The 24,941-nt window shown below is 40.9% G+C and overlaps 1 protein-coding gene across 1 annotated transcript; it reads right to left on the bottom strand.

Annotated features, from left to right (window-relative positions):
- Positions 1-352: 352 nt before the first annotated feature.
- ccndbp1 (cyclin D-type binding-protein 1) lies at positions 353-23,555 on the bottom strand. The gene is made up of 11 exons (XM_085776674.1): positions 23,310-23,555; positions 21,276-21,335; positions 21,076-21,155; positions 19,857-19,938; positions 19,473-19,569; positions 17,123-17,196; positions 7,421-7,497; positions 5,626-5,882; positions 4,068-4,128; positions 943-989; positions 353-651 (listed from the first exon to the last, which is right to left on the bottom strand). Exons 1-11 carry the CDS (start codon positions 23,398-23,400, stop codon positions 543-545), a joined length of 1,035 nt encoding a protein of 344 aa, XP_085632800.1. The 5' UTR covers positions 23,401-23,555; the 3' UTR covers positions 353-542.
- Positions 23,556-24,941: the final 1,386 nt, after the last annotated feature.

Here is a 24,941-nt window from a genome sequence, read left to right as displayed (position 1 = left end):
GCTCACCTAGGTTTAATTTAACTGTGGCCACTTTTGCCATAAGTGGGTACTTTTATTTTTTACTGTCGCAGTCGCCCTATTCATGTAAGTGTTCAATTTGTATTTTTCTTCCCATTAATCTGTGCTCACCCTCTCTCTTTGTCCTTATTCTGTAGGTCTCTCTGTTTTGGAGCAAAATTATCTATATCTGCAAGTACAGCCATTACTATTATTATTATTATTATTTTTTAAAAATCATTATTTGTTATTATTACTTATTTCTACTATTCATCTACTGGTTTTGCTGTAAAACAGTAAATAAACCATTATTCATTTTTAGACATAACACAGTAACATGTGGTCAAAAGCAGACTGTTGTGTAGATGGTTTATTGATAGACTGAAAAGTTGACGTCAAGACGACACCACTTGGTTTTTGTTGCAGTCAGTCACACACTCTCTCTCTCTCTCTTACACACACACACGCACACACGCACACACACACACACACACAACACTGCAACCAATTATTAAAATGTACAACAACCAACCGCAGCAGAAACACTAGCTGTCCTGCTGGATCAAGTCTCTGGCTTTCTGCAGGTTGTGATCGATGGCTCCATCTAAAAACTGAACCCAGGTCACTTCTGACTCCCCACACACATGACTGGACCTGTGGAGACGAGGAAAAGGAGGCACAGGAGGTGTAAAAAAAACAAAACAAAACAGAGAAAGAAACTGAGATTTACTGAAGGATTTCCAAGGTACAGATCAGATTTACAGATAATCCCACCCCCACGTGTCATAAACCTGAAGATACTTGATATTTGACATTTCTCAAAGCCGATCCCTGAAACCAAACTGATCTCTTATTATCCAGGTCAGCTCATCACCCACCACCGTAGAAACTATATTATATTATACTATTATACAAACTCAATAATAAATTCTCAGCTCCTCTCACCTGATGATCTCCAGAACTTTCTTCAGTAGCGCTGCCAGTTTAGAAACCTGTAGAGAAATGCACCTTTATTTACATGATTACATTATTTACTTTTATCCTTATTTCGCATGCATGGTTAAAGGCCACCTTCAGCGATCTTAGCTTATCAACTAATACATAATATTTAATCTATCAAGTGATAGAACTTTATTAGTACAGTTCTTCTAGTTTTTTTTCTTAGGTTTTTAAGATTGGCTTTTCAGTCCATTGTAAAACATTTTTGCTAAATGTTCGTACTTTTCACTGGAAATCACATTCAGTGATTTTATTGAAGATATTTGCCAAAGGTTGACTTCAGGGTTTGTGTTGCAATCTGTTGCGTACGGGATGACATCATCTTGGTGTGTCTGTCATCACCTCTGCTGTGTTACTGGCATCATGTTGCAATTGCAGAATTTCCCTCTTTCATCATCAAAAGAAATTAACTGGTCCAACCTGATCAGGTTAAGTGGAACAGGAGTTTATTTCACCTAACCCTAATTACAAATCGGAACTTAACACAACAATGATCATAATCATTTAATTATTAAAGGAACATGGGGCAGGATTTGTGAAAGAATACATGTGCATGTTCAGGGTTCCTACAGCTTAAGCCAACTTAAATTTAAGACTTTTTAAGACGTTTTTAAAGCCACTTGAAATGAATTTTAAGACCGACTTCACAATAAACACAGATGCAAAAAAAAAACAAAAAAAACGTCACCACATCAATTACATAGGGTTAGGGACAATTTTACCCACTTTCCTATGTGATCCAAGGTAAAGTGACTGCTACATGAATGATTGGGGGAAAAAAAAACAGATTTGGGAGCTGTTAGCGGTGAGAAATTTAGCGTTAACGGCCGCCACTAACTTCTCTATGTCGAAATGTTACCAATTATTTTGAGATTCGAGACTAATTACAATCATAAAATCCCACTTACCAAGTGTTAACATTTTTAAGAGTTTTGAAAAATTGATTTAAGACATTTTAATGCCAATTAAGGCCTTGTTTTTAGATGAATGAATTCAATGCCTTTTAAGACTTTTTAAGGATCCGTAAGAACCCTGATGTTAAGTTTTTTAATGCTAATGGGTGATGAAGCGTTCAAAACCAAAAAGAATGAGCCCACCCACGTATCTCTTCATTGCCTTGAACAGGCTGTGTGCTGCATAATGTGCTGCAATTCTGGGTCCGAATTTCCAGCACAGTCCTGTGGATGCAATGTCAGATGACTCTGCATGCGCGTCCTGGAAGGCTTTGACTTGGATACGGAAGAAGACGGTGGACCCAACTAGTGTCTGGGTCAAAGAAATATACTAAAGTTACACTAAAACAAACATTTACTTAGTCGCATGACATGATGCTGTTTGCAGCTGCAGACCTCCGCGCACGCCTCTGCGGTATAAACAGTGAACGGCCGTTTGAGGTTTACTGCCGGCGGGTTAAAGGGATAGTAGCATTTTTTTAAAGTGGGGTTGTATGATCTACAAATAGCCCCTAAGTACTTTAATTGCAGTAGAAGACTCTCTGCACTCCTCCCGTTAGCAACGCCAGCCCATAATAGCCCTGCCCAGAGATTTACAACATACAGTGTTGTGAATGGACCCAAAGAAACGGCCTATTTTCACAGCCTAAAAGAGGTTTTATGTGAAAAAAAATACACAGTTCCATTGTTTGCTATAATATAATTTTTTCCAGCCCTTCAAAGTGCAGGAAAAACACAGTTTTTATTTGGACCTAACCAACTCACGTATCCCTCCGCCCAGGGTTAGTGCCCGCCGATCAGCAGTTGGTTAGGTCCAAATAAAAACTGTGTTTTTCCTGCACTTTGAAGGGCTGGAAAAAATTATATTATAGTGAACAATGGAACTGTGTATTTTTTTTTCCAGGTAAAACCTCTTTTAGGCCGCGGAAATAGGCCGTTTCTTTGGGTCCATTCACAACAATGTATATCTGTGGGCAGGGCTATTATGGGCTGGCGTTGCTAACGGAAGGAGTGTAGAGAGTCTGCTACTGCAATTAAAGTACTTAGGGGCTATTTGTACATCATACAACCCCACTTTAAAAAAATGCTACTATCCCTTTAAATTCTTTTTAGGAGATAAATGTCTAATTGATGAAATGTAACAACTGTGGCAGTCACATTTGTTTGAACGAAAGTGAAACTTAGCATGTGTGGACAGAAGAGCAGCGCTGCCTCAGGGCTCTGAACTGTATGTACAGAAATCACCACATTACATCAGTAAAGTCATATTTCACTATGAACCGATGGCGAAGCGCGCTCCAGTGCTCTGGCTGCAGTGAGGCCTCAACGGCCGTCGTGTCGCTGTTAAGTCTTATTTCTTCATCTTGCCCCAAGTTCCTTTAAGCAATTTGATAATGAGATAATGGAGCTGCTCTACTAGAAAACAACCAGCAGCAGGTTTAAACATGACTCGAAAAAAAGAAGAGTTGTATACACTGATAACACCATTAAAAGTCTGAAATAATGGAGGTATAGTTATTGTGTGCGAATGTTTATGGCTGGTTCGTGTGCAATAATAAGTCAGGGTGCGGTTGTGTAATACCTGCAGTGCTTGAGTGAGACCGGCAATAGAAACGTGAATATGGATAGAATGTTTAGTTGCTATAATATGTGGATAACATACCATGTCGTTCTTTAATTTTACTTTTACTTTAATCCGATGCGCTATTTAATGCAATACACCTGGCACTTTAAACTGAGTGCACTTTAGGGCACCGTGCAATACAACTTGGTACCCATGTACTCCTGCACTTTTGCACCTTGCACTTTATTTATCTCTCAACCTGTCCAGGTTCCACTACTGGCCTGATTATCTGACCTGTTTTTTATCTTGTTGTCTGCTTCGTCATGTCGCGTATATAACTGTGTTCTCCTGTCACTGTATTGTTTTTATGTTTTGGGACTCCGGATGGAAATTAGCATTGCTGCTATAATCCGGCACATTTACATGTTTTTATACTGTTATGTACATTGATGTGCACTGTCCCATCCAAATAAACAAATAAAGTAAAGTAAAGTAAAAGTAGTTAGGATGCTGCTCAGTTGGATGTACACCAGTAAAATATTTGTGTGTCTTACGTTGCTCTCTACTCCGCTGTAGTCCATGGGAGGGTACAGACAGAGAGCCAGATCATCAACCCTAAGGAGATAAGACACATACAATGTCATGTCTGAAAGAAGCTGTCTGAGCCATCCATCCATCCATCCATCCATCCATCCATCCATCCATCCATCCATCCATCCATCGAGCTGGATGTCTCAGCTGTTACAATCACAAGTTCAAGTTCACATTTTCAATTTAAATCAACAGGCTCCAATAAAACTCCGAGAACAAAGGGAATGGCGTGCTCGACTCTAGTGTAAAGGTAAAACTGGGTGCCGGCTCAAAAATCGAAACAATTAAAACACTGAAATGTCAGCACAAATAATACCTTGCACAAATAAACTTGAAACATTTATTTAACGCACAGCAGTGCCTGACGGACGCGTTTCAGCCCTTGGCTTTCTTCAGCGTGAGACTGCTGAATGGGTGTGACCCATATATATAACCTCCCAGACCTCCCTCGAAAACACCAGCTGATAATCAATCAATCAAACACTTAGTCAACAAATAATAATCATCACGTGACACAGAAGATTATACTACAAGTGGCCAATAGGTATTTGAAAACCTACACCATACTTAATAAGATGGCCACACTATACCACATAAAGTCACATATTCACTGGATCAATATCACGTGGTGAACAACACAAGATCAAATATCAGATCTAATACATCACATAGTGAACACTATAAGTGTCAAACATCTTAGAATAATAATTTTTAAAAAAAATCCACTGTCCACTTGGATAGTTTTTCATAGGTCACCACTAAGGATCCCTGTTTAGAGGACTCTGGTGGATTTATATATATTTTTTTTCGATTTCTTTCGTTTCTTTTAAATATTTGTATACTGTTTTTAATCGATTATTCTTATCTGATTATTATTCTAAGATGTTTGACACTTATAGTGTTCACTATGTGATGTATTAGATCTGACATATTTGATCTTGTGTTGTTCACCACGTGATATTGATCCAGTGAATATGTGACTTTATGTGGTATAGTGTGGCCATCTTATTAAGTATGGTGTTGGTTTTCAAATACCTATTGGCCACTTGTAGTATAATCTTCTGTCACGTGATGATTATTATTTTTTGACTAAGTGTTTGATTGATTGATTGATTATCAGCTGGTGTTTTCGAGGGAGGTCCGGGAGGTTATATATATGGGTCACACCCATTCAGCAGTCTTCATGCTGAAGAAAGCTAAGGGCTGAAACGCGTCCGTCGGGCACTGCTGTGCGTTAAATAAATGTTTCAAGTTTATTTTGTGAGTGCTGCCATTTCAGTGTTTTCATTGTTCCAATAAAACTCCACCAGACTGATCACAGAAACTAAAAGCTGCAGTTGATGTTCAGTTTGTATCAGAACAACCAGCATCACACTTTCATCAACTAGCAGCAGTTCTTTTCACACAGGAAACAATTTATTATAAAACAACTTAGTGACCTTTTACTACAAATGAAGGACACAGATATTGGAAAGATTAAACTAATAGTTTTTTGGTTTCCGTGTGCGTGTGCGTAGTTACCCAGGGCTGATCTCCTTGGTGATGTCAGCCAGGTCATCGAGTTGGAACAGGTTCTGGGGTGTGGTGATGTCGCCGTTGGCCTTGACGGCTGATGTCAGCTTTCTTAGGCATGCGGCCGACGCCTTCATCAACCCCTGGCATGGACCAATCACCAACCGGTCCTTGTCTGACCAGTATGTGTCCTGGTTTCCTCGAGGCTCGTCCCCTTCCTCATCGTCCAAGATGTCGCTGAATGGGTCATGGTCCTCAGACAAGGCCTTGGAATGAATACATCATCTGTTACAATGTCTGTTTATTCTATAAATTGCCTGATGGGTGGTGCTTTATTTATGAAAATACATTTTTGCAATTTTTCCAGACATGGCCTTGGGCTGTATTCAAAAGTCTTTAGTCAAAATTAGACAATGTTATTGTAACAAAACCCAGTGAATGTCTGGGACCTTAGCTGCTGACTTTATTATAAAGGCCTGGTTTATTCTATCTCTACGTGACCCTACAAATATGAAAAGGTTGTAAATCACAATCAGATGACTGGATTAACAAAAAAATCTGGTTCTGTGATCAAAGGTCATTACAAGAAAAAACTGAAATGTCAGCACTCACGATAGAAACTTGAAACATTTATTAAACGCACAGCAGTGTCAGATGGATGCGTTTCAGCCCTTGGCTTTCCTCAGGAAACCAGTCCGTCTGACACTGCTGTGCGTTTAATAAATGTTTCAAGAGTCGAGCACGCCATTTCTTTTGTTATCAAAAGTCATTACTCAGTCAGTTGAGTTTGGTAATGGGTATTTGAAGTAGGTGTGACTTAATTGCAAATAACACTCTTCTGATTAGTCAACTTCTGGACTTCTACTGTTGGACTGTGAACTGTTGCTGCAGTGGATGTTCAATAGAGTATTTAGGCAGCATTCCATTAGACCTACTGTACTGTAAAGGTCAAGATGAAGACATTTCTGAACTTGTTTTGTTTTGATCTACGGTAGAGATTCTGTTCTTCATTCATTTACCAATATCTTCCTATAATGCCCTCATCTAATAAAACAAAATCATGATTTCATCTTTGTTAAACATCCACCCATCCATTGTCTATACCACGTACCCATGTAGGGTTGTGGGGGGGCGGAGCTAATCCCTGCTGACATAGGTTGAGGGTGGGGTACACATCGGACAGGTCGCCAGTCTATCACAGGACCGACACATTAAGACAAGCAACTCACGCTCACATTTGCACACTATGGGCAATATGGACTCTCCAGTCAACCTAGTGTGCATGTTTTTGGACTTTGGGAGGAATCTGGAGAGCCTGGACATAACCCAAAAACACACAGGGGAGAATATGCAAACTCCACCCAGAAATTTCTTGTTGAGAGGCGCTAACCACCAAAACATTGGAATCACACCACCAAAATCTATTTAGTTTATCCCTGAACCCAAGCAAACGTTTGTGCCAAGTTAATGAATACACTACTCACAAAAAGTTAGGGATATTTGACAAGAATATCCCTATAAGGATATATTATTATATAGAATAAAAAGTTCATGCTACAGTGATATTCTATCATGAGGCCTTTTAAGTAGAAGGATGTAATGGTAATTTCTTTATCTCAAACAACAGCTAACAACAGTGGTGGCTATAGCACAACAAAATTCTCAATGTCTATCTATGGTACGACTCGATAAAGTTACCAAAACATGTTTATGAGTATGTTTCAAAGAGAGGCTTGGAGATAAATACAAGGCACAGACTTAATATGAGAATTCTGTGTGTGTGTGTGTGTGTGTGTGTTTATACCTGTTCAATTTCCTCTATGGCGTCTTTCACCACTCCAGTCTGAGCAGACAGATGCAGCAGCACTGCAGCTTTGTTATCTGTGAAACAGACATTGATCAACAAAGATTTGTCAATAAAAACAGGAATAGACCATTCCAGAAAAGACACCACATCAGCCCCGCCCCCGACTGGGTAGAAGTTTCAAAAAGTCAGAGAGTGAAGCTGGCTGATGAACCGACTTCACTTCGGCCACAGGTGCCAAACAACGACGTAGCACTGTGAGCTCATAAAACTGAGGAGATTGTTCCCAAACGTGACAGCGTCTACTCTGGAAGTGGTATGTCTGGTTTTAGGTTTTAAAGCAGAAGTAAGCGATATTTTTGTGTTAATATAAGTCTTAACTCATTGAGTGCCAACCACGTAATTTCTCGTTTTTCGTTCCCATGTGTTGAGTGCCAAAAACGAGATTTTTCGTTTTGCTTTTTTTTTAAATTATGAAAATAGACACTTTAATACACATTATATGTAAATTTGGGGACTCTACGACGAGCAGAACTGAAATAGATGACGATCAAAAACTCATGACAGCTCATGATCTGGAAGTTTTTATCAGAACTCGGCTTTTACAAACGGAGTTCTGCATGTGGATGCAGCAGCTGCTCCGCTGCTGCTCCGCTCTCACCCGCGAGGCTGCAGCAGCTCGGAGCAGAAACAGGAAGCTCTCAGCCGACAGTCCCGCCCGGTCTTCATCTGGAGCAACACCGTGTCCTCCCCAAGGTCCTCCCGCGGTAAAATGTGATGATCCCTCGGCCAAAGCAGACCGGCATCACCGACCCGTACCACAGAAGGACCACGACCACCGGTGGGGCCGGTGTTCCTGAGCCGCTGTGGCCGACAGACCATCACGTTCCGCAGCGAGAGGCTGTGACACGGCACGGTGTTAAATAGTTCTATCTTCCGACAGCAATCACTTACATAGAGTGTTTGGTCTGAAACACGGGTCTGTCAGTCACTCTGCTCTGCTCTGAGCCCAGGAGAAAACTTTTCTCGTATCCTACAGTTTTTATCCAATGAGGAGAGAGAACGGCATGAAGGGGCAGTCCTCTCTGTGTGTGCAGCCAAGGGATGCGCCTGAATGTGGTGACGTAGGGACGAGGACTGTTATGGTGCGTTCAAGGCAACCCGTAACTCGTGTTTTTCCGACCTGTGAAGTCGTACCTGTTCGATCTGGTACGAGTTCGCGGGTCAGAAGTTACGAGTGGCCGTTATAGTGACTTTCACAGGTAAAACAGGTCGGAGAAACACGAGTGGGTTGCCTGGAACGCTACAAAGTCGTAAGTCGTGACTTGAAGCTGTAATTTACGGTTTCAAAAGCCTGCCTGGAACGCAGCATTAGCCAAAACGACTGGATCGCTTACTTCTGCTTTAAGCATCAGGTTTTAACATTTGCCAAAACTCTGTGGTGTCTAGAAGCAGCAGGTTGACACATTTACTGAAGCGTCTCAAACAGCGACAGCGGGTCATGGGTGGCACTGATACTGTAGCAGGTTTTAAGGCTTCATGACAACACAGACGGCACCAAGTCCTACGCCACCATCGCTGAGACACAGTCACTGGTGTTACTAGACCACTGGGGAGCAGATTGACAGTAGATAGGAGTGGACACTGAGTTGGCTTTTGGTTTTTGAATACACAAATATATCTTGACACTATATATGACACTGGAGCAGAGGGTGCCTCAGTGGTTCACCTGGTAGGGCGTGCATCAATAAGGCTGCATGTTATCCCCTCTCTCTCTCACGCTGCCCAAGCCCAAAACGTTAAAAAACAGAAAAGTGAAATAATAGGGGGAGGTAATTCTAATGAAATCTGATGATGCAGCACAATCTGCTACGTGTAACAGACATGCCACGACTTGTTATGTTTCTAAAAGCATCGAAGATAAACACATTACACAAGCAGATACTGGACTTCATTTTAGAGATATTTCATACCGTCTTCAAAGCAGCGTATGTGCAAGAATATGATGTTGCGTGTGAAAACAAGCATGAATGATCTCTCAAACGGCCTACGATTGTGAAATGTTACCTTGCATGTTACTCAAGAAATGATTGACATTTGGAATCGAGTCGATACACCTTAATTTCAATATTTAATTGGCTTTACAAAATCAACACCTCAAGCGCTTTGCGCTTAGTGAAAGTGCTTCAAGACTCTTAGCAGCTGCAGGTTACATGGGAAACACTATGTGGAATGCAGCTTCACTGAGGGTGGAGCAGGTTGAAATACTGTTATTTATGTTTTCTGTTGATTCGCACTGCGCTCTCTTCTCTCTCATGGCACAGGGAAGTATCTGCGCAGAAACCAACACAGTTGATTTCTTAAACTGGTGATCTAAACTTAAATCCCCACTGTGTAACTTCTCTTGTTGTCCACAAAAATCGATTATTTCATTCTAAAGTATGTGTTTTATTAATTAGTAATTACCCCGAACAACAAACTGAAGTGTTCTAGTAGGTTTTGAATCTTCCATGCATATTATGTACATAGAGCTGGTAAGCTCAGTGCTGGCTGCCATCTTTTATGTTCAGTGGCAGCGTGACTGTACGGCCCTACAAAGCCAAAAGGCAGTAACTACGCAGATTTCCGAACTGAGAAAAATGACTTTAAAGTTATCCTGTTGTCCAGCCTCAGTAGTTGTAGGTAGATTATTGGACATGAGGCAGTTCTGTTACTTTGTATTAGCTTATCCTTTATACATATTAATTCTCATATTTGATGTGACGTTTTACCCCTATTTTGCAGTTACTGTATTCTTGCTTTGTATTACTTACCAAAAATGTGGCACCATACCAAGCAAAAAGCAGTCCCTCCAGGATTTCGCGGGCTTTTTTTGTGATTGTTGCGGCCTAAAATGCCTGAATTTGCGGCCACATTTTGAAAAAATTGCGGTGCATGTTGCGATGTTTTAAGCCCTTTTGTTGCGATTAAATTGCGGGAGACAGCGAAAGTTGCAAAAAAAAGTTGCAGTTTTGTTCTGAATAATTAAAAATCAAAGGAAAATTGAAAATTTTGAAATGTCACAAATTAATGTGATGTCATGTTATACCAGCAATTTTCCACTTGTTAAGAAAGGCACAGGAAAATTATATAGAGTTGAAAGTTGTTTTACTTTTAATTAAAATGTTTGTTTAAAAATCGTGGTAAAAGAACTGTTTTATTAAAACAGTCCAGTTTTTGAATAAAAAGGGGAGGGTGGCTACTCAAGTCCAGGGCCAGGGCTTTAGGATGGGGGAAGGGGCACCTGGCCGCCGGCTGCTCCGCTCCGGCCCTGCAGTGGCGCACTCACTGGATTCCCCCTCGGCGAGTGCTGCGGGGTTGACACAGCCTCGGGTCGTCAACCAGGACAACTCACACACTCAATACGTTCAACTCAGCTTGTGTTCCTTTACTTATCACTTTGTGCACATTGTATCAAGTTTCTTGCTGTCAGCCCAGCCACGGCCTTCCTCCGTGGACTCACTTTCAACCACCGCTCCGTCCAGACTCGCACTCTCTGCTGTGTAACTCGCGGAAAGCACCGACAATTGGTCCAATTTGCGGAAAAGTTGCGGTGATTGTACAAAATTGCAAGATCGCAAAAATTCGCGGGGATTGGCTGAATTTGCGTTAATTGTTGCGATCGCAACATCGCGAATTCCTGGAGGGACTGAAAAAGGCAGTAACTGCAGATTCTTCAAAAACTATTCTGTCACAACTTGTGCTCTAGGTGTGTTAGATACACTGTATTTGGACTAATTGGAACCATTTGTTTCCCTGAACATGGATATAGATACTTATCAGTAGGTGACGTCACGGTGCGTTCCACCTGGCCGCCGCCATGCTGGGTACCGAACACTGAGTTAACCTCTATTATACAACAAGTAGTTCCGACCAAGCAATCTGATTGGTCAATAAGACATTTAGAACGTGCTCAAATCAGCATTACAGCACGCAATATTTTTTTTCGTAGGATGAGTCCGGGAAAGTCCCGCCTTCCCCGCCTCTGATTGGCTGGATGAATTCTCCTTCGATTGACGTCATCTCACAACAGTACTGTAGTAAACTAAAATACACACAACTGAAATATGAAATGTAATCAGATGCCATGGCGTAGCGGTTTGCGTTTTCACCTGCGGTGTGGTGAATCCGAGTTCGATCCCCGCTGGTTTCACATTTAAAAAAAAAATTAAATTAATATTCCAAGTTTACATTTTGAGTTTGAGAGAAGTGTAATTGTGCCATTGGTTAGGTTTAGGCAATGAAGAAAGGAGTTGGTTAAGTTTAGTAAAAAGACCAGGTAGAGGCTAGACAGGCCAGTAGAGAGAGTCCAAATTTACATTTTGAGTTTGAGTGAGAAGTGTAATTGTGCCATTGGTTAGGTTTAGGCAATGAAGAAAGGAGTTGGTTAAGTTTAGTAAAAACACCAGGTAGAGTGTAGACAGGCCAGATAAGTAGAGAGAGTCCAAGTAGATCCAGGCACTTATCACGCTTTGCCGACAGCCTGCGTTTCACAGCCGTTACACAGCCGTTTCACAACCAAAACAAACAACCAATCAGGCGAGAGCCCTTCTAGCCAATCAGAGTCGAAAATGGAGCCCATCTAGCCAATCAGAGGCGGGAACGGCGGGAAAGGCGGGACTTTCCCGGACTCATCCTACGAAAAAAAATATCGCTTACAGCACGGCTGACTTATCACTGAAAATATTACTTCGCCATGTCATGTGTTGTTTACACATCTCCATGGCAACATGGACTTTTCCCCCTTTTATTTTGAAAAACGTAATTTATTACTCGTGAAAATAAATCACAAACTACATTGACCTCCTGTAGGTTGTTCCTGACAGCTGCCAAAGTCACATTTATAGAACAATTATGTTATTTTATTTTTTGTTAATATATTGTAAACTTCCCCGTTACAGCAGAGAGGATTGTCTCCCTCCCATGTGTGTAACGTTACAAAGTCGGAGAGACACGAGTTGTGATCGCGGTGAATATGTTTTTTAAAGGTGTACAGAAATGGCCGTTTGTCCTGTTTGTCGCGCCGAGTTGTCACGAGCTGCAACACGAGTTTACCCGAGTAAGGAAAACGAATTTGATTGGTCGTTATCGAGCGGGCGGGATATTCAAAGCTTGGGGCGAGACCGAGCTCGGTGTGTGTGTGCGTGTGTCAGACGTTTGAATGACGGATTACGGATCCAATATCAGTGGCTGGTGAATCGTGTACAGGCTGACGTATAATCCGTGCGCCTGCATTATCCAATGCGAAAAAAAAAACTACACTAAAATACACACTTTCATCCCGGATTTACTCAAAAATAGAATTTTGCACAAAGTTTGGCCTCCATCGTCTGATAGATGAGTTATTACACTAATTTTATGACCCAGAGTGGGCTTAAATTCAATTTTCTTTTCTGTACACCTTTAAATATGGCCTGGAGCTGAATATTTCATTGGATAAAACGGAGGTGATTACCTGTATGTTTCTCTCTCTCCCTCTCTCTCGCTTGCGCCTTTTGGGCTTTTAAATAATCTGGAGTAATCGTTTGGCTTCATCAGCTGTGTCGGCGACACGGCGCTATAACTTCATTTACATGCAGAGTTTGCGGTTGTAGAAGCTACATCTGTGAACGGAAAAAAACGGCATCTTTGTCATAACTTGGGCGAGTTTGTGCTGTGTTGATTTAGTTCAGGAAAGTCCGAGACCGCGTTAAAACATGAACGTCAGCTCAGAGTTCACTCATCTGGGACTAGAAAATCATTTCTGTTGCTAGGTCGTTACTAAGGTTCGGACTATTTGCTGTAGAGGTGAACTAGGTTCCATTACACATAGGAGTCTACTGACGTGACTGATTGTGTTTCAGTTATTAGTCAGACCCCATTTATTTCCATGGAAACGGGAAGCACACTCGCAAAAAACTTTAAATTTTGAGAGCAAAACGTCCATCAACATGAATATTTATTTAATTATACGCTTTATTATGTTGGTAATTGTTGTATAATCGCAATATTACCCTCGAGGGTGTGCTTAAACGTAATTTGAGCACACCCTCTCGGGTAATATTGCTTAATTCAGCTCAGTGCAGCCACATCCTCTCTGACTAGAAGACTGCTGCCTGATGTAGTTTGGATATGGATATTTCTCATTTTGATGGCCTTGCCTTGAAAGCACACACCTCCAGCACCTTTCTGCTGAGACGATCTTTGACAGCGCGGTGCGCCGCTCTCTCTCCCGTTAAAACTTAATCTAGCTCACCCAGCGGACCTCTCTCTCTCTCTCTCTCCTCGTCTCTCTCTCTCTCTCTCTCACTGTCTCTCTCCTGTTACTTATATGTGTTTAACCAAATACACGAAAAGCCAAATCAAATCAAAAATGCGTAGCCCACTTCTTTTTTCTTTTTTAACTCACAGACATTTTCATAAAGTAATAAAATATCTGGACATTTTGCCATCGTTAACATTGAGACAAAAGGCTGCAGGAATGGAAGAAGAATTCGGCAAATCATCTTATCACGCAAAAAGGCACAACAAACAGGTTTTGCACAATGGTTTGCACAAATAAGTCTTAATATGCGCAACACCGTCTCATCACAATCCACGCCATCTACACAGCTACGTTATCAGCTCAGCTGTTATTAAAACCCAACTCATCAGGACGCGATGACCACCACTCACATTAAACAAACAATTAACTATTAATCCACACTCAAACCGAGGCAACAATAGTGTTAACTGTACTCAACAAGCTATTATTACAAGGTTTACAACAGATATGACAGACAACCTGGGCCGTGTGTGTGTGTGTGTGCGCGCGTGTGCGTGTATAAGAAAGGGAGGGAGGGAGGGAGGGAGAGAGAGAAAGTAGGTAAAAGCTGCTAGCTGTTAGCTGTTAGCTACCGTAGCTCAGGCATCGGTCTCCCGTCAGGTAAAAGCTGCCGTTTATTCCTCAGATGAAGCTCATGTTGAGCCTCTCCGGTACAGTTATCCAGCCGCTAAACTGCTGGACGCTAAAACCGAGGGGGCGTCTGTGTGTTTACAATTCACGAAAGCAACGTGAACGTACGTGCCGCTCACACTCAGTAGAGTGAGGCAGCCTCCCTTGGCGTAGGCTACATGTCTCCCAAGCTGTTTAATGACGGTAAAAAATGAAACAGAAAGTAAATATCCTGCATAGTTTCTCTTTTCTGTGCTGCGCTGATCAGAGCGGCGTCCCTACCTAGTGTATTTTACTTAGCAACGATCTGTTAAACAGGAATAACAGACTGTTAAATGCAAAATCAAGATGTAAATAAATATCAGAAATATCAATAAATTATCGGAATACGACATTCAATAGAGCCATGTAATAAAAAAAGGTTTATCCACTATTTTTGTGAGATTTGAGGTCACAGCCCATAGACTGCCTTTGGAAGTCGGTACCCAAGATGGCGCTGTGACCAGCTGCGAACGCTGTGTGACGTCACGTGATATCTATCAATACCAAACCCAAAGTAATCTGACCATTTTAGGCCAATAATTTCCACCTGGAAATTCTGGTGCTGAAATTGCTGCTTAAAGTGTCTCACATTCCTAAACTGTATCAAGGCCCAAATTAGGACAATTTATTTTGAATAGTACCACATTCTTATGTGTGTATATTAGATTAATGTGTATGTGGGTGTGTTTATCTAATGTATCGCCTATATCTACAACAAATCACATTAACTTTAAAGCACTGTCAACTTCACTTTGAAGCAATATAGGCAAGTTAGGCTAACTCCAATTCAACAGGGCAGAACTAAATAATTTTGATTGAGTAATGATGAGGAGGAAATATTGGAAATCATAAATATATTTTTATATTCAGAAGAGGAAACCGGGGTATGGGAAACATGGAAACAGTAACTTCACTCTGTGGCAACACGGTTGTTTTTACGTTAAGTAAAACAAAGCAAAAGTACAGTAACTGACAGTTAGCGGTAGTTACTGTCTTCTTGCTTTGTTTCACTGGGGCTTTTTGCAGTTACTGTAAAAACGACTACTATTTTTCTCCAAAACGACACACATTTGAGATAAGATATTTTGTCACATAACAACGGATGCCTTGAATGTCATGAAAATGATAATAATCGAGGTGGTGTCTGTTTGAAAACCATCACCACGTTGTAGCGCGACAAAGGATGGAGGGTCACACACACTCATGCTGCATTCATGTGGAGTCAGGCAGATGGCAGTCGGCAAACAAACCAGATGTGATTTTAGTCGGTGAGAGAGGGCAAGGGTAAAACTTGAGTGAGGTAAACAATACGACATCGCCATGACAACATATTGTCACGTGGGTATTGTTTTGCCTCGTGCCGATGGACCACTTGTTTATCCCGTTACGTGCAGCGGCTGTCGTCAGTCTGCCGTTTGCCTGATGCCATGTGAATGCAGCATAAAGAATACAATTGAGTTGGTTGCGATATACAACCTCACCACTAGATGGGAGTCATTTCTACACAATGTCCCTTTAAGTCAGGAAAAACATAAACCAAAAAAAGGTTAAAAAAAAAAAAATACATTTTGACTTTTTAGATTATATAATATTTTGTAATTCATGAATTGTAATTCATGAAATGAATTTTGCAGCAAAAACAGAACTGCAAATCTGATTTGAAATACCCTTTTTTTTTGCCAACCCTAGAAAGTATATCATGTTCTCAGCTTTATATTCTTAGATTAAATTCCTTGAGCATCGTTAATGTGGCTTCTGGGTATATATTTTATTATGTTATTATGTAATTTATATATTGATTGTCATGTTGTTATCTAATGCATTTGTGTGTATGGATTTGCCCCTATTCTGTTTAGTTACAATATCTTTAGATACATGAAATCTAATAAATGAAAAAAAAACTCTCAGATAGTATAGATCAGTGTTTCTCAAATGGGGGTACGCATACCCCTAGGGGTACGTGAGATTTGAAATATATTAAATAATATATAAATTCCAAAATCCATTAAAATAATTATATAACAAATATACAAATAATATAAATAATTTCAATAAAATATATGTCTAAATTCATAAACTAAATCTTATATTCAGTGGGCTACATAATTAATTATCCTAAAAAAAACCTGAGTCTCCCCCACACCAGATGGTTTAACCCAACCTGGCATTTGCCGCACGGCATCGATCACCTGTCAATCAAACAACGGATGAGGCTATTTATTAGATAGCATTTTAGATTGATGATTATTCTCATGTGCAAAAATCTTTATAATGAAGTTGATTTTTTTTTTTGTCTGTATTTCTATACATTTTTATTTCCAAATAGTTCAAAAGAGGCCACTATAACCAATGTTTTACACAGTAAAAGTAAAAATAAAGCAGACACTGATGACACAGTGCTGTGTTTTATGTCTTTTGGTCCAAAAATCCTTTGCGCTGGGTAGGGGGTACTTGGCTGAAAAAATATTTCACAGGGGGTACTTCACTGAAAAAAGACTGAGAACCACTGGTATAGATAGTATGCATGCCGACAGCCTAAACTAACAAGATGTCACAAACAGAAGTACTTGGTCTGACTCTCGGTACAGCAGGGCGACAGCTGATACCTGCATCAAGAGATGACGCTGACCGGGATTTCACTAAATCTGTCTCCAGCAACAACTTTGTTCAAATGTATTCTCCTTTTTGATGCAGTGAAGTCAACTGACCGTGAGGCAACTGGACGAACTGGTCGCAGGCCGACCACACACTTCCTGTTGATGTCAACTGTTCCTGGGTCAGACTGGAGAAGGGCGGGAAGAGAGGGTTCATTAGACGGTCGGGCGAAAAGGAAAAACCAGGAAAAGAGAGGGAGCAGCAGTCCTCACAATATGATATACTACTGAAAGTGATCATGTCAGTGTAACGTCAACATGAAGTCAGATATCTAAAACTGTTAGCCTGAAAGTTTTGTGTTCAGGTTATAATGACAACAGAACACAAACTCTATAACTCTATAGATAATAATAATCTGTAACTTAAAGCAGAAGTAAGTGATATTTTTGTGTTAATCTAAGTCTTAAATAGTTCTATCTTCCGACAGCAATCACTTCTATAGAGTGTTTGGACCGAAACACGGGTCTGTCAGTCACTCTGCTCTGCTCTGAGCCCAGGAGAAAACTTTTCTTGTATCCTACAAGTTTTATCCAATGAGGAGAGAGAACGGCATAAAGGGGCAGTCCTCTCTGTGTGTGCAGCCAAGGGATGCGCCTGAATGTGGTGACGTAGGGACGAGGACCAATAGATCCATGACGAGGGCGGGGGCTGCTAACTCCATCGGCTGACAAGATGTTATGGTGCGTTCAAGGCAACTCGTAACTCGTGTTTTTCTGACCTGTGAAGTCGTACCAGTTCGATCTGGTACGAGTTCACGGGTCAGAAGTTACGAGTGGCCGTTATAGTGACTTTCACAGGTAAAGCCTGCCACACACATAAAGATAATCGGGCTGATTTTGCCCCGATTTTCCCCCTTCCGACCACGGACAGACACCGCCCGATTATCTTAAGGTCTTAAGATTATCTTATAAGATTCTCTTGTAGTGTGTGGTGTGTTAAGAGTCAAAATTCCCCCGACAATCGGCTCGGAAAATGTTCGGCGCCGATAATCGTAAGTATTAAACATGTTCAATATTTACGATTATCGGGGCCGACTTCGGTGGCCGTTTCAATCAAAAGTCATCTTGTGTGTGGAGAGCCGGTGTTGTGCTGAGAAGTGCCTGCTTGCTGAGCTCTGCTGGCCGAGCTCTGCATGCTGCTGCTCGCGGCAACAAGCCACTTCTCCACACAGCACCGGCAAACTCACAGAGCCACGGTGCAGCCCTGGTGTTACATGAGGTTCACACACACATTCACACACACACAGGAGATTTGATAGCCGATAGCAAAGACGGTAGCGCTCGTAGCCGGCAACAGCCGGAGCAGCCATGTTTAAACGATCATGTGACCGCCGCTCACAGCCCGTCATGTGACAGCACGGCTCCCTATTGGACAGCCGCTTGACTGCTCGGTGTCCGGAGCCACAGACACACAGACACACACAGGTGGGATCGTTGTAAAGGCTGAAGTGTCCCGCTTTCATTAAAAAAAAAATTACGTCGCTCTCATTGTCCATTCCGGAAATAGACCTGAAAGAGTAGCTACAACGACACCCCTGGTATCGCTGCTGATGCCGAATTGTTTTCTGACCAGAGGGTCAAGATTCTGAAAAATCTTAATGTGTGTGGTGAGCTGTGTTTGGAATATCGCAGCACACCACACACAATACGATCAAAACTGTTCAATCACAGATTTTTTATCTTCATGTGTGGGGTCTCTCACAGATAATAAATCGGTTGAGATTTATAAAATCTTTATGTGTGTGGCAGGCTTAAAACAGGTCGGAAAAACACGAGTGGGTTGCCTGGAACGCTACAAAGTCATAAAGGGATAGTAGCATTTTTTTAAAGTGGGGTTGTATGATCTACAAATAGTCCCTAAGTATTTTAATTGCAGTAGAAGACTCTCTGCACTCCTCCGGTTAGCAACGCCAGCCTATAATAGCCCTGCCCAGAGATTTACAACATACTGTGTTGTGAATGGACCCAAAGAAACGGCCTATTTTCGTGGCCTAAAAGAGGTTTTACCTGCGAACAATGGAACTGTGTATTTTTTTCAGGTAAAACCTCTTTTAGGCCGCGAAAATAGGCCGTTTCTTTGGGTCCATTCACAACAATGTATGTTGTAAATCTCTGGGCAGGGCTATTATGGGCTGGAGTTGCTAACGGGAGGAGTGCAGAGAGTCTTCTACTGCAATTAAGGTACTTAGGGGCTATTTGTAGATCATACAACCCCACGTTAAAAAAATGCTACTATCCCTTTAAGTCGTGACTTGAAGCTGTAATTTACGGTTTCAAAAGCCTGCCTGGAACGCAGCATTAGCCAAAACGACCGGATCGCTTACTTCTGCTTTAAGATATTTTATATCAACTATGTATTAATGATTATGACTGTATCTTTGTGTGATTGTATGACTGTGTGTACCTCTGTTGCGGTGAATTCAGTATCACCTCCACCAGCTGAGCGACTCCCTCCAGTACCTCGATCGTGCCGTCTCTAATATGTCGCCGCAGACTGATGCCTGAGACAAGACAACAGAAACACAAGCTGACCTTAAGACGCCGACTCAGACCTGAGCTGACAAACCTGCGCTTATGAAACTATAGATATAAATTAGTCCTTTGGCAATGTTTTATAACCATGAAAACTGGAAATTTTAAGTTGACAGGGTGGATTGTGGCTGCTCTGGACTATTAGTTTTTATCGGATGCAGCTGAATCATCAGTAAATAGAATCAAAATTGATCTTTGAAAATATTATCAGAGCTGATCAGTTCTTGAGGTGAGGTTGTTGTTGTTGTTTTTTTACCTTGGCTCTTAGGGAACCAGTAATAGACTGTGGACAGGGTGAGGACACTCTTCAGAAGGGAATCTGACAACTTTTCAACATCCTGCAGAGAATGGAGGAGAGAAACAAAGATGTCATAATTACAGTACTACAAGTAGTGGGTCAACCAGCAGCTTTCTTAAAGGACAATTCCAGGCGAATTCAACTCAGGGGTGTATTTTCATATCATTTTAGGTCTAAAAGAAGGAATCTGAAGATTTTCAGTTTAATTGCTCCTGTTTTGCGGTAGTTGTGTCTGTCCCCGCATCGCCACGGCAGCAATGAATGTGAGTGGATGTAAGTTCTGCTGTTTAGGCTGTTTCCAGCCCTCAAAGCCGCAATTTTTTTCCACAGACAGCGTCAGATAGCGACTCAAACATGCACCCAGAAGTTTATTTACTTCAAGCAAGCCGACATGTTTGTAAAACTAGATCTAATTCAAAGTCTCCTGGAGTCTCGCGCGAGACCCAAGTTGCAGTGCTGGTGTGTTCAGGTGCAGTAGGAGCTACCGCTTGTGTCATAAACACAGGAATATCAACTCTTTACTTGCTTCAAGTGTACATTTTTATCCACAGACAGCGTCAGGTGGCTACTCAAACATGCACCGAGAAGTTTATTTTACTTGAAGCAAGTAAAGAGTTGATATTCCTGTGTTTATGACACAAACGGGAGCTTTCCCACTGTTCCTGAACACACCGCGCACGGCAACTGGGTCTCGCGCGAGACTCCGGGAGACTTTGAATTAGATCTAGTTTTACAAACATGTCGTCTTGCTTGAAGTAAATAAACTTCTCGGTGCATGTTTGAGTCTCCATCTGACGCTGTCTGTGGCTTTGAGGGCTGTAAACAGCCTAAACAGCTGAACTTACATCCACTCCCATTCATTGCTGCCGTGGCGATGCGGGGACAGACGCAACTACCGCAAAACAGGAGCAATTAAACTGAAAATCTTCAAATAATGAATAGGAAAATACACCCCCGAGTTGAATTCACCTGGAATTGTCCTTTAACACTTTCCAGTCCAACTATATAAACATTAGGCACAATATTAGATCGGAGTAGGAAGTGATAGTTCGATAAAAAAGGCAAATTTGAATGTTCTCATGCTTATTAGCTGAAGCCTCCACACAGAGCAGAATCACAGTGTGTGTAGATTAGCCGTTTGCTTCTATGTGGTGAATATTTACAACAGTAACCTGACCTGTCCTGATGGCAGCGGAGGTTTGGAGAAGGCCAAACTGTATTTCGTGGCTTCCTGAGACACGGCCTTCACTGCCTGGTCTGAGGACATAAGAGACATTTATACATCATTTTCACATGGCGATTTTAATTTATGGAGAATGTACAGTATGTGTTCAGGTGGAACAAGATATTGCATTATGATGACAAACCAAACTCAACTCAGAGTGTCCCAGAAGTTGGAGAGGTTGAATGCACCGGCTGACTCATTGGATTCTCCTTCTGTAGGAAATGAAACGTTGCTTTAGAAAAGTGCCTTATATTTAAAGTCAGATTGACACAGAAACTAAACTTTGATCTCTTTAAAAGAAAAACTTTAATAACATTGTGGTTAAGCTTGCTGCAACTAATTTTATAATATTATTCTTTTGATTAATTACTTTGTGTGCATAGTAGAGGTGGTGAAAAAATGATGATGATTGATTAATCACGATTATTGTATTGTATTGTATATTATACACACACAATACAATATGCAGTATATAGTCTAATTTTACTGTTACTTCTTAGTGAAATGTTTCTATCTTTATTTGCTTGATATTTCTTCATATTTTTTGGTTTGTCTTGTATTTGCCTCAGACATTACACAATAACAGACATTTACTCTTGGTGACTTGGTCTGGTACAGTCACATATTTATTTTGTTGATATAATATTCTGACAAAGGGTCATATAGCCTACATAGCGCTTGAAATTTACAGTTTATAAACAGTTTGTGTCATTAAGTTATAATTTCAGAGGAGTGGATTCAGCTCAATGTCAGTTTGAGTTGAACTCAACTATGTTTTGAAATGTTGTTGTGCGCGGGACCGATGTTTTATCCTCGCCAGCGCTCACAAAGACGATATGATTAAACCCACACGTCTCTGAAACAATGTCCACAAACCCTGAGCATTACAGTTTTCCTCAGTTGCTAAAACACTAAACCCTGTTGTCTGAACCAAATTCTCAGTTGTCTGAACCCACTGATTGAATCAGTCTCTTCTGGCAAAACCATCAGCACTTTTCACCTGTTTAGACACATCTCACCAACACATTTTCATTGTGATGCACCTGTGTTGCATAATGCTGAGCACAGGTGGCAGAAGTCAAACACAAGTAAAGCACAAGTTTCACCGGTTGAACACAACAACTCAAAATTTATAACACTTGTGTCCAATGATGTGAGGGCACATATACTGTAAGTAGTTCAGGATGAAGTCCTGTGGCCTGACCCAGTACAGAGAAATGATGCTGTGGCTGAGTTGTGCACTTCTCATTTCTATATTTTTGTACATTATTTTTACGCAGGCTTACTGTATACAAGTACTAGGCTAAATGCACAAGATTTCTGTTTGTTTTTGTACTGTACAAGTGCTACGTGTAAAATGCGCAGGATTTCTGTTTTGCAAGAGGAGAAGATGAGAGACGACAGGGTGAAGGAAGAAAGGATGAGGGAGGGAGGGATGAACTGGGAAGAAAAAAGAAGAAGGAAGGAAAAGGGGATGAAATGGATGTGGGGAGGGAGGGAGGAGGGTGAAAGAAAGGGAAGGAGAGAAGTGCTACAGTGTAAATGCACAGGTTTTTTGTTTTGCAACATGCATTTAGCTACAGTGAACAATAAACATTTATTTCTACAGCTTCATGTGCTGAGCTTTGTGTTTTCTATTTGTCTATGTAGTGTTTAGTGGCTGCTCAGTAGTGGTTTTAATTTTGATTTGACAACATAGTTCAGTTTTGAGAACAGATTGAACTGTTTTGAGGTGAAAGTTTGGTTTTGCAAGAAGAGTCTGAGGTTTTGTGAATGTAGCTTGAAAATTGGGGTTTGTGTTCACAGTTTAGAGAAAATGAGAGAAGCTTTCGAGAAATGTGTCTTAGCAATCGAGAAGAACTGTAACTAAAGCATCCATGGAAGCGTTTTTGATAGAAGTAAGTTACGTCAGACTAGCTCGATCAGCTGCAGACAGACAGACACCTGTCCGCGAGGCCTCACAGGTGAGTTTAACGGCTGTTACTAACAGTTCAGCTCACAACATGAAAATCATCTACGGAGAGAAACGGTTATGGTATTAAAGACCGAAAAAAGCCTAAAGTCTAAGTGACATTAAAACAAAAAAGTGGCTTCATCAGTTCATGCTAACATGACAAGCTAACTTAGCATGCGTGTAGCTGCGTCATCTACCTGCGTTGCGTCACACGTCTACTCGTCATATTTACCTCTGACGCGGTCTCTGACGCACTGGACGGAGTTCAGCAGGTTGCGTAGCGACACCGACACGTTTCCACCGCTGTTTTCAACATCCATCATGACCTCGGAGTGGAGCTGACACCACAGACTGTACACACACAGACACACACCACGCTATTCACGCGTGTTGTGGAACCATAGGAAGGACAGGATGTAGAGAGGGGGACAGTATTTAAGGAGCACCGGTCCGCCAGTGCTGTCGGACAAGATAAAGTGCGACACATTCAACTACTTTGGCGACACCTCGTGGTTTAATATGAATACTGCAAGTAAAAAAGAAAGTTCAGGGTAAAGACACCTCGTTTTTTTTTCAAATGCAGTAAAAAAAAAAAAACACCATGACAATCTGTTATGTTTTGTTGTTTTTGTTGTTGTTTTTCTATTGCAATAAAACAAAATACATCCTCAACAAATACTCATTACATTTATTGTATCGAACATTTGTTGAGCCATACATTACTTATTGCATAGAGGTCTGGAGGCATGCGTATAAAACAATTACAAAACCAATTTTCATATTACAAAAGAGAGCAATAAGGATAATCAACAGGGCCGATTATCGAGACTCAACAAACACATTTTTCATAAACCTACAGATCTTGAAATTTAGTGATCTTGTGGACTATAAAACTGCTCAAATTATGTATAAAGTAAATACTAATCTGCTTCCAGATGGTGTCCAGAGGATGTTTCAGACCCGAACCAGTAGATATGAACTAAGAGGGACTCATGTGTATACAAAAGCAAAAGTACGAACAAATGTGAAACAAAGATGTATTAATCAATTACAGGAGTCAATCAATGGAATAATCTAGAATTAGAAATCAAACTGTGCAACACACTTAATAGATTCAAAAAGTTATTTAAAAATAATATTATTAATAAATATAAAACTGATTTATAAATACCAGTGTGCTTATAAACTGCTGTATGTAGAATATGCAGGGGTTTTTTCTTTTTGTTGTTGCTCTGTAAATTTTTTTTAAATTGAGTGAACGGAAAATGTTAATTTAAGAAGGGTAGGCAAAATAGATTTGTTTAGTTTTGTATTCATACCTTTATATTTGTCTATTGTATTTGTTTTTATGAGACCGAAATAAACATACTAAACTTGTTTTCCTCTTAGATTGTGTCAGTGACAGCAGTGTTGTTGGTTTGCATTTGAAAGTGTTTGTGCAGTGGGATCCAAAGACCAGTAGGGGGCAGTATTTACCTGCAACCAATTATTCACGTTGCCTCCCACCTGAGGGTGATGACACAGTCGGAGTCATCAGTTTCACAGTATCACTATGATGTGGGCAAGTTGAGTCAACAGAAAAAAATGTGTTGGGGGGGAAATGGGAAAAGAGAAGGACAGAAGACATAAAGAGTGAAACTGCTGCTCTGTAGACGCTGCACTTCACTTCACGTTGTTTCCTCAGTTTTTTAACAACTTTTATGCATTGTCATAGTTGTTGCGTCTGTCAATAAGATACCAGCAGTTTAGAGACTCATTCAAACTGATTATGAAACATTGTTTTATAAAACTATAGCCTACTTTAAATGTTCTAAAATCAGTTTTCATAATCATATAGGCGGTAGGCCTGTTTCATGTTGTGCTT

The sequence above is a fragment of the Trachurus japonicus genome, chromosome 5, assembly GCF_045865225.1.
Source record: "Trachurus japonicus isolate A0001 chromosome 5, Traja_1.0".
NCBI lineage: Eukaryota > Metazoa > Chordata > Actinopteri > Carangiformes > Carangidae > Trachurus > Trachurus japonicus.
The sequence above is the reverse complement of the archived record's forward strand: the minus strand, read 5'-3'. Positions and strand labels throughout refer to the sequence as shown.

Bases quoted from the DNA above. Each gene is read 5' to 3' on its own strand.
- ccndbp1 (XM_085776674.1), bottom strand. From the start codon at position 23,400: ATGATGGATGTTGAAAACAGCGGTGGAAACGTGTCGGTGTCGCTACGC. The intron at 21,336-23,309 runs GTAAATATGACG...CATTTCCTACAG, and splicing joins CGTCAGAGACCGCGTCAGAG to AAGGAGAATCCAATGAGTCA. The intron at 19,570-19,856 runs GTAAAAAAACAA...GTCTTGTCTCAG, and splicing joins CTGGTTCCCTAAGAGCCAAG to GCATCAGTCTGCGGCGACAT.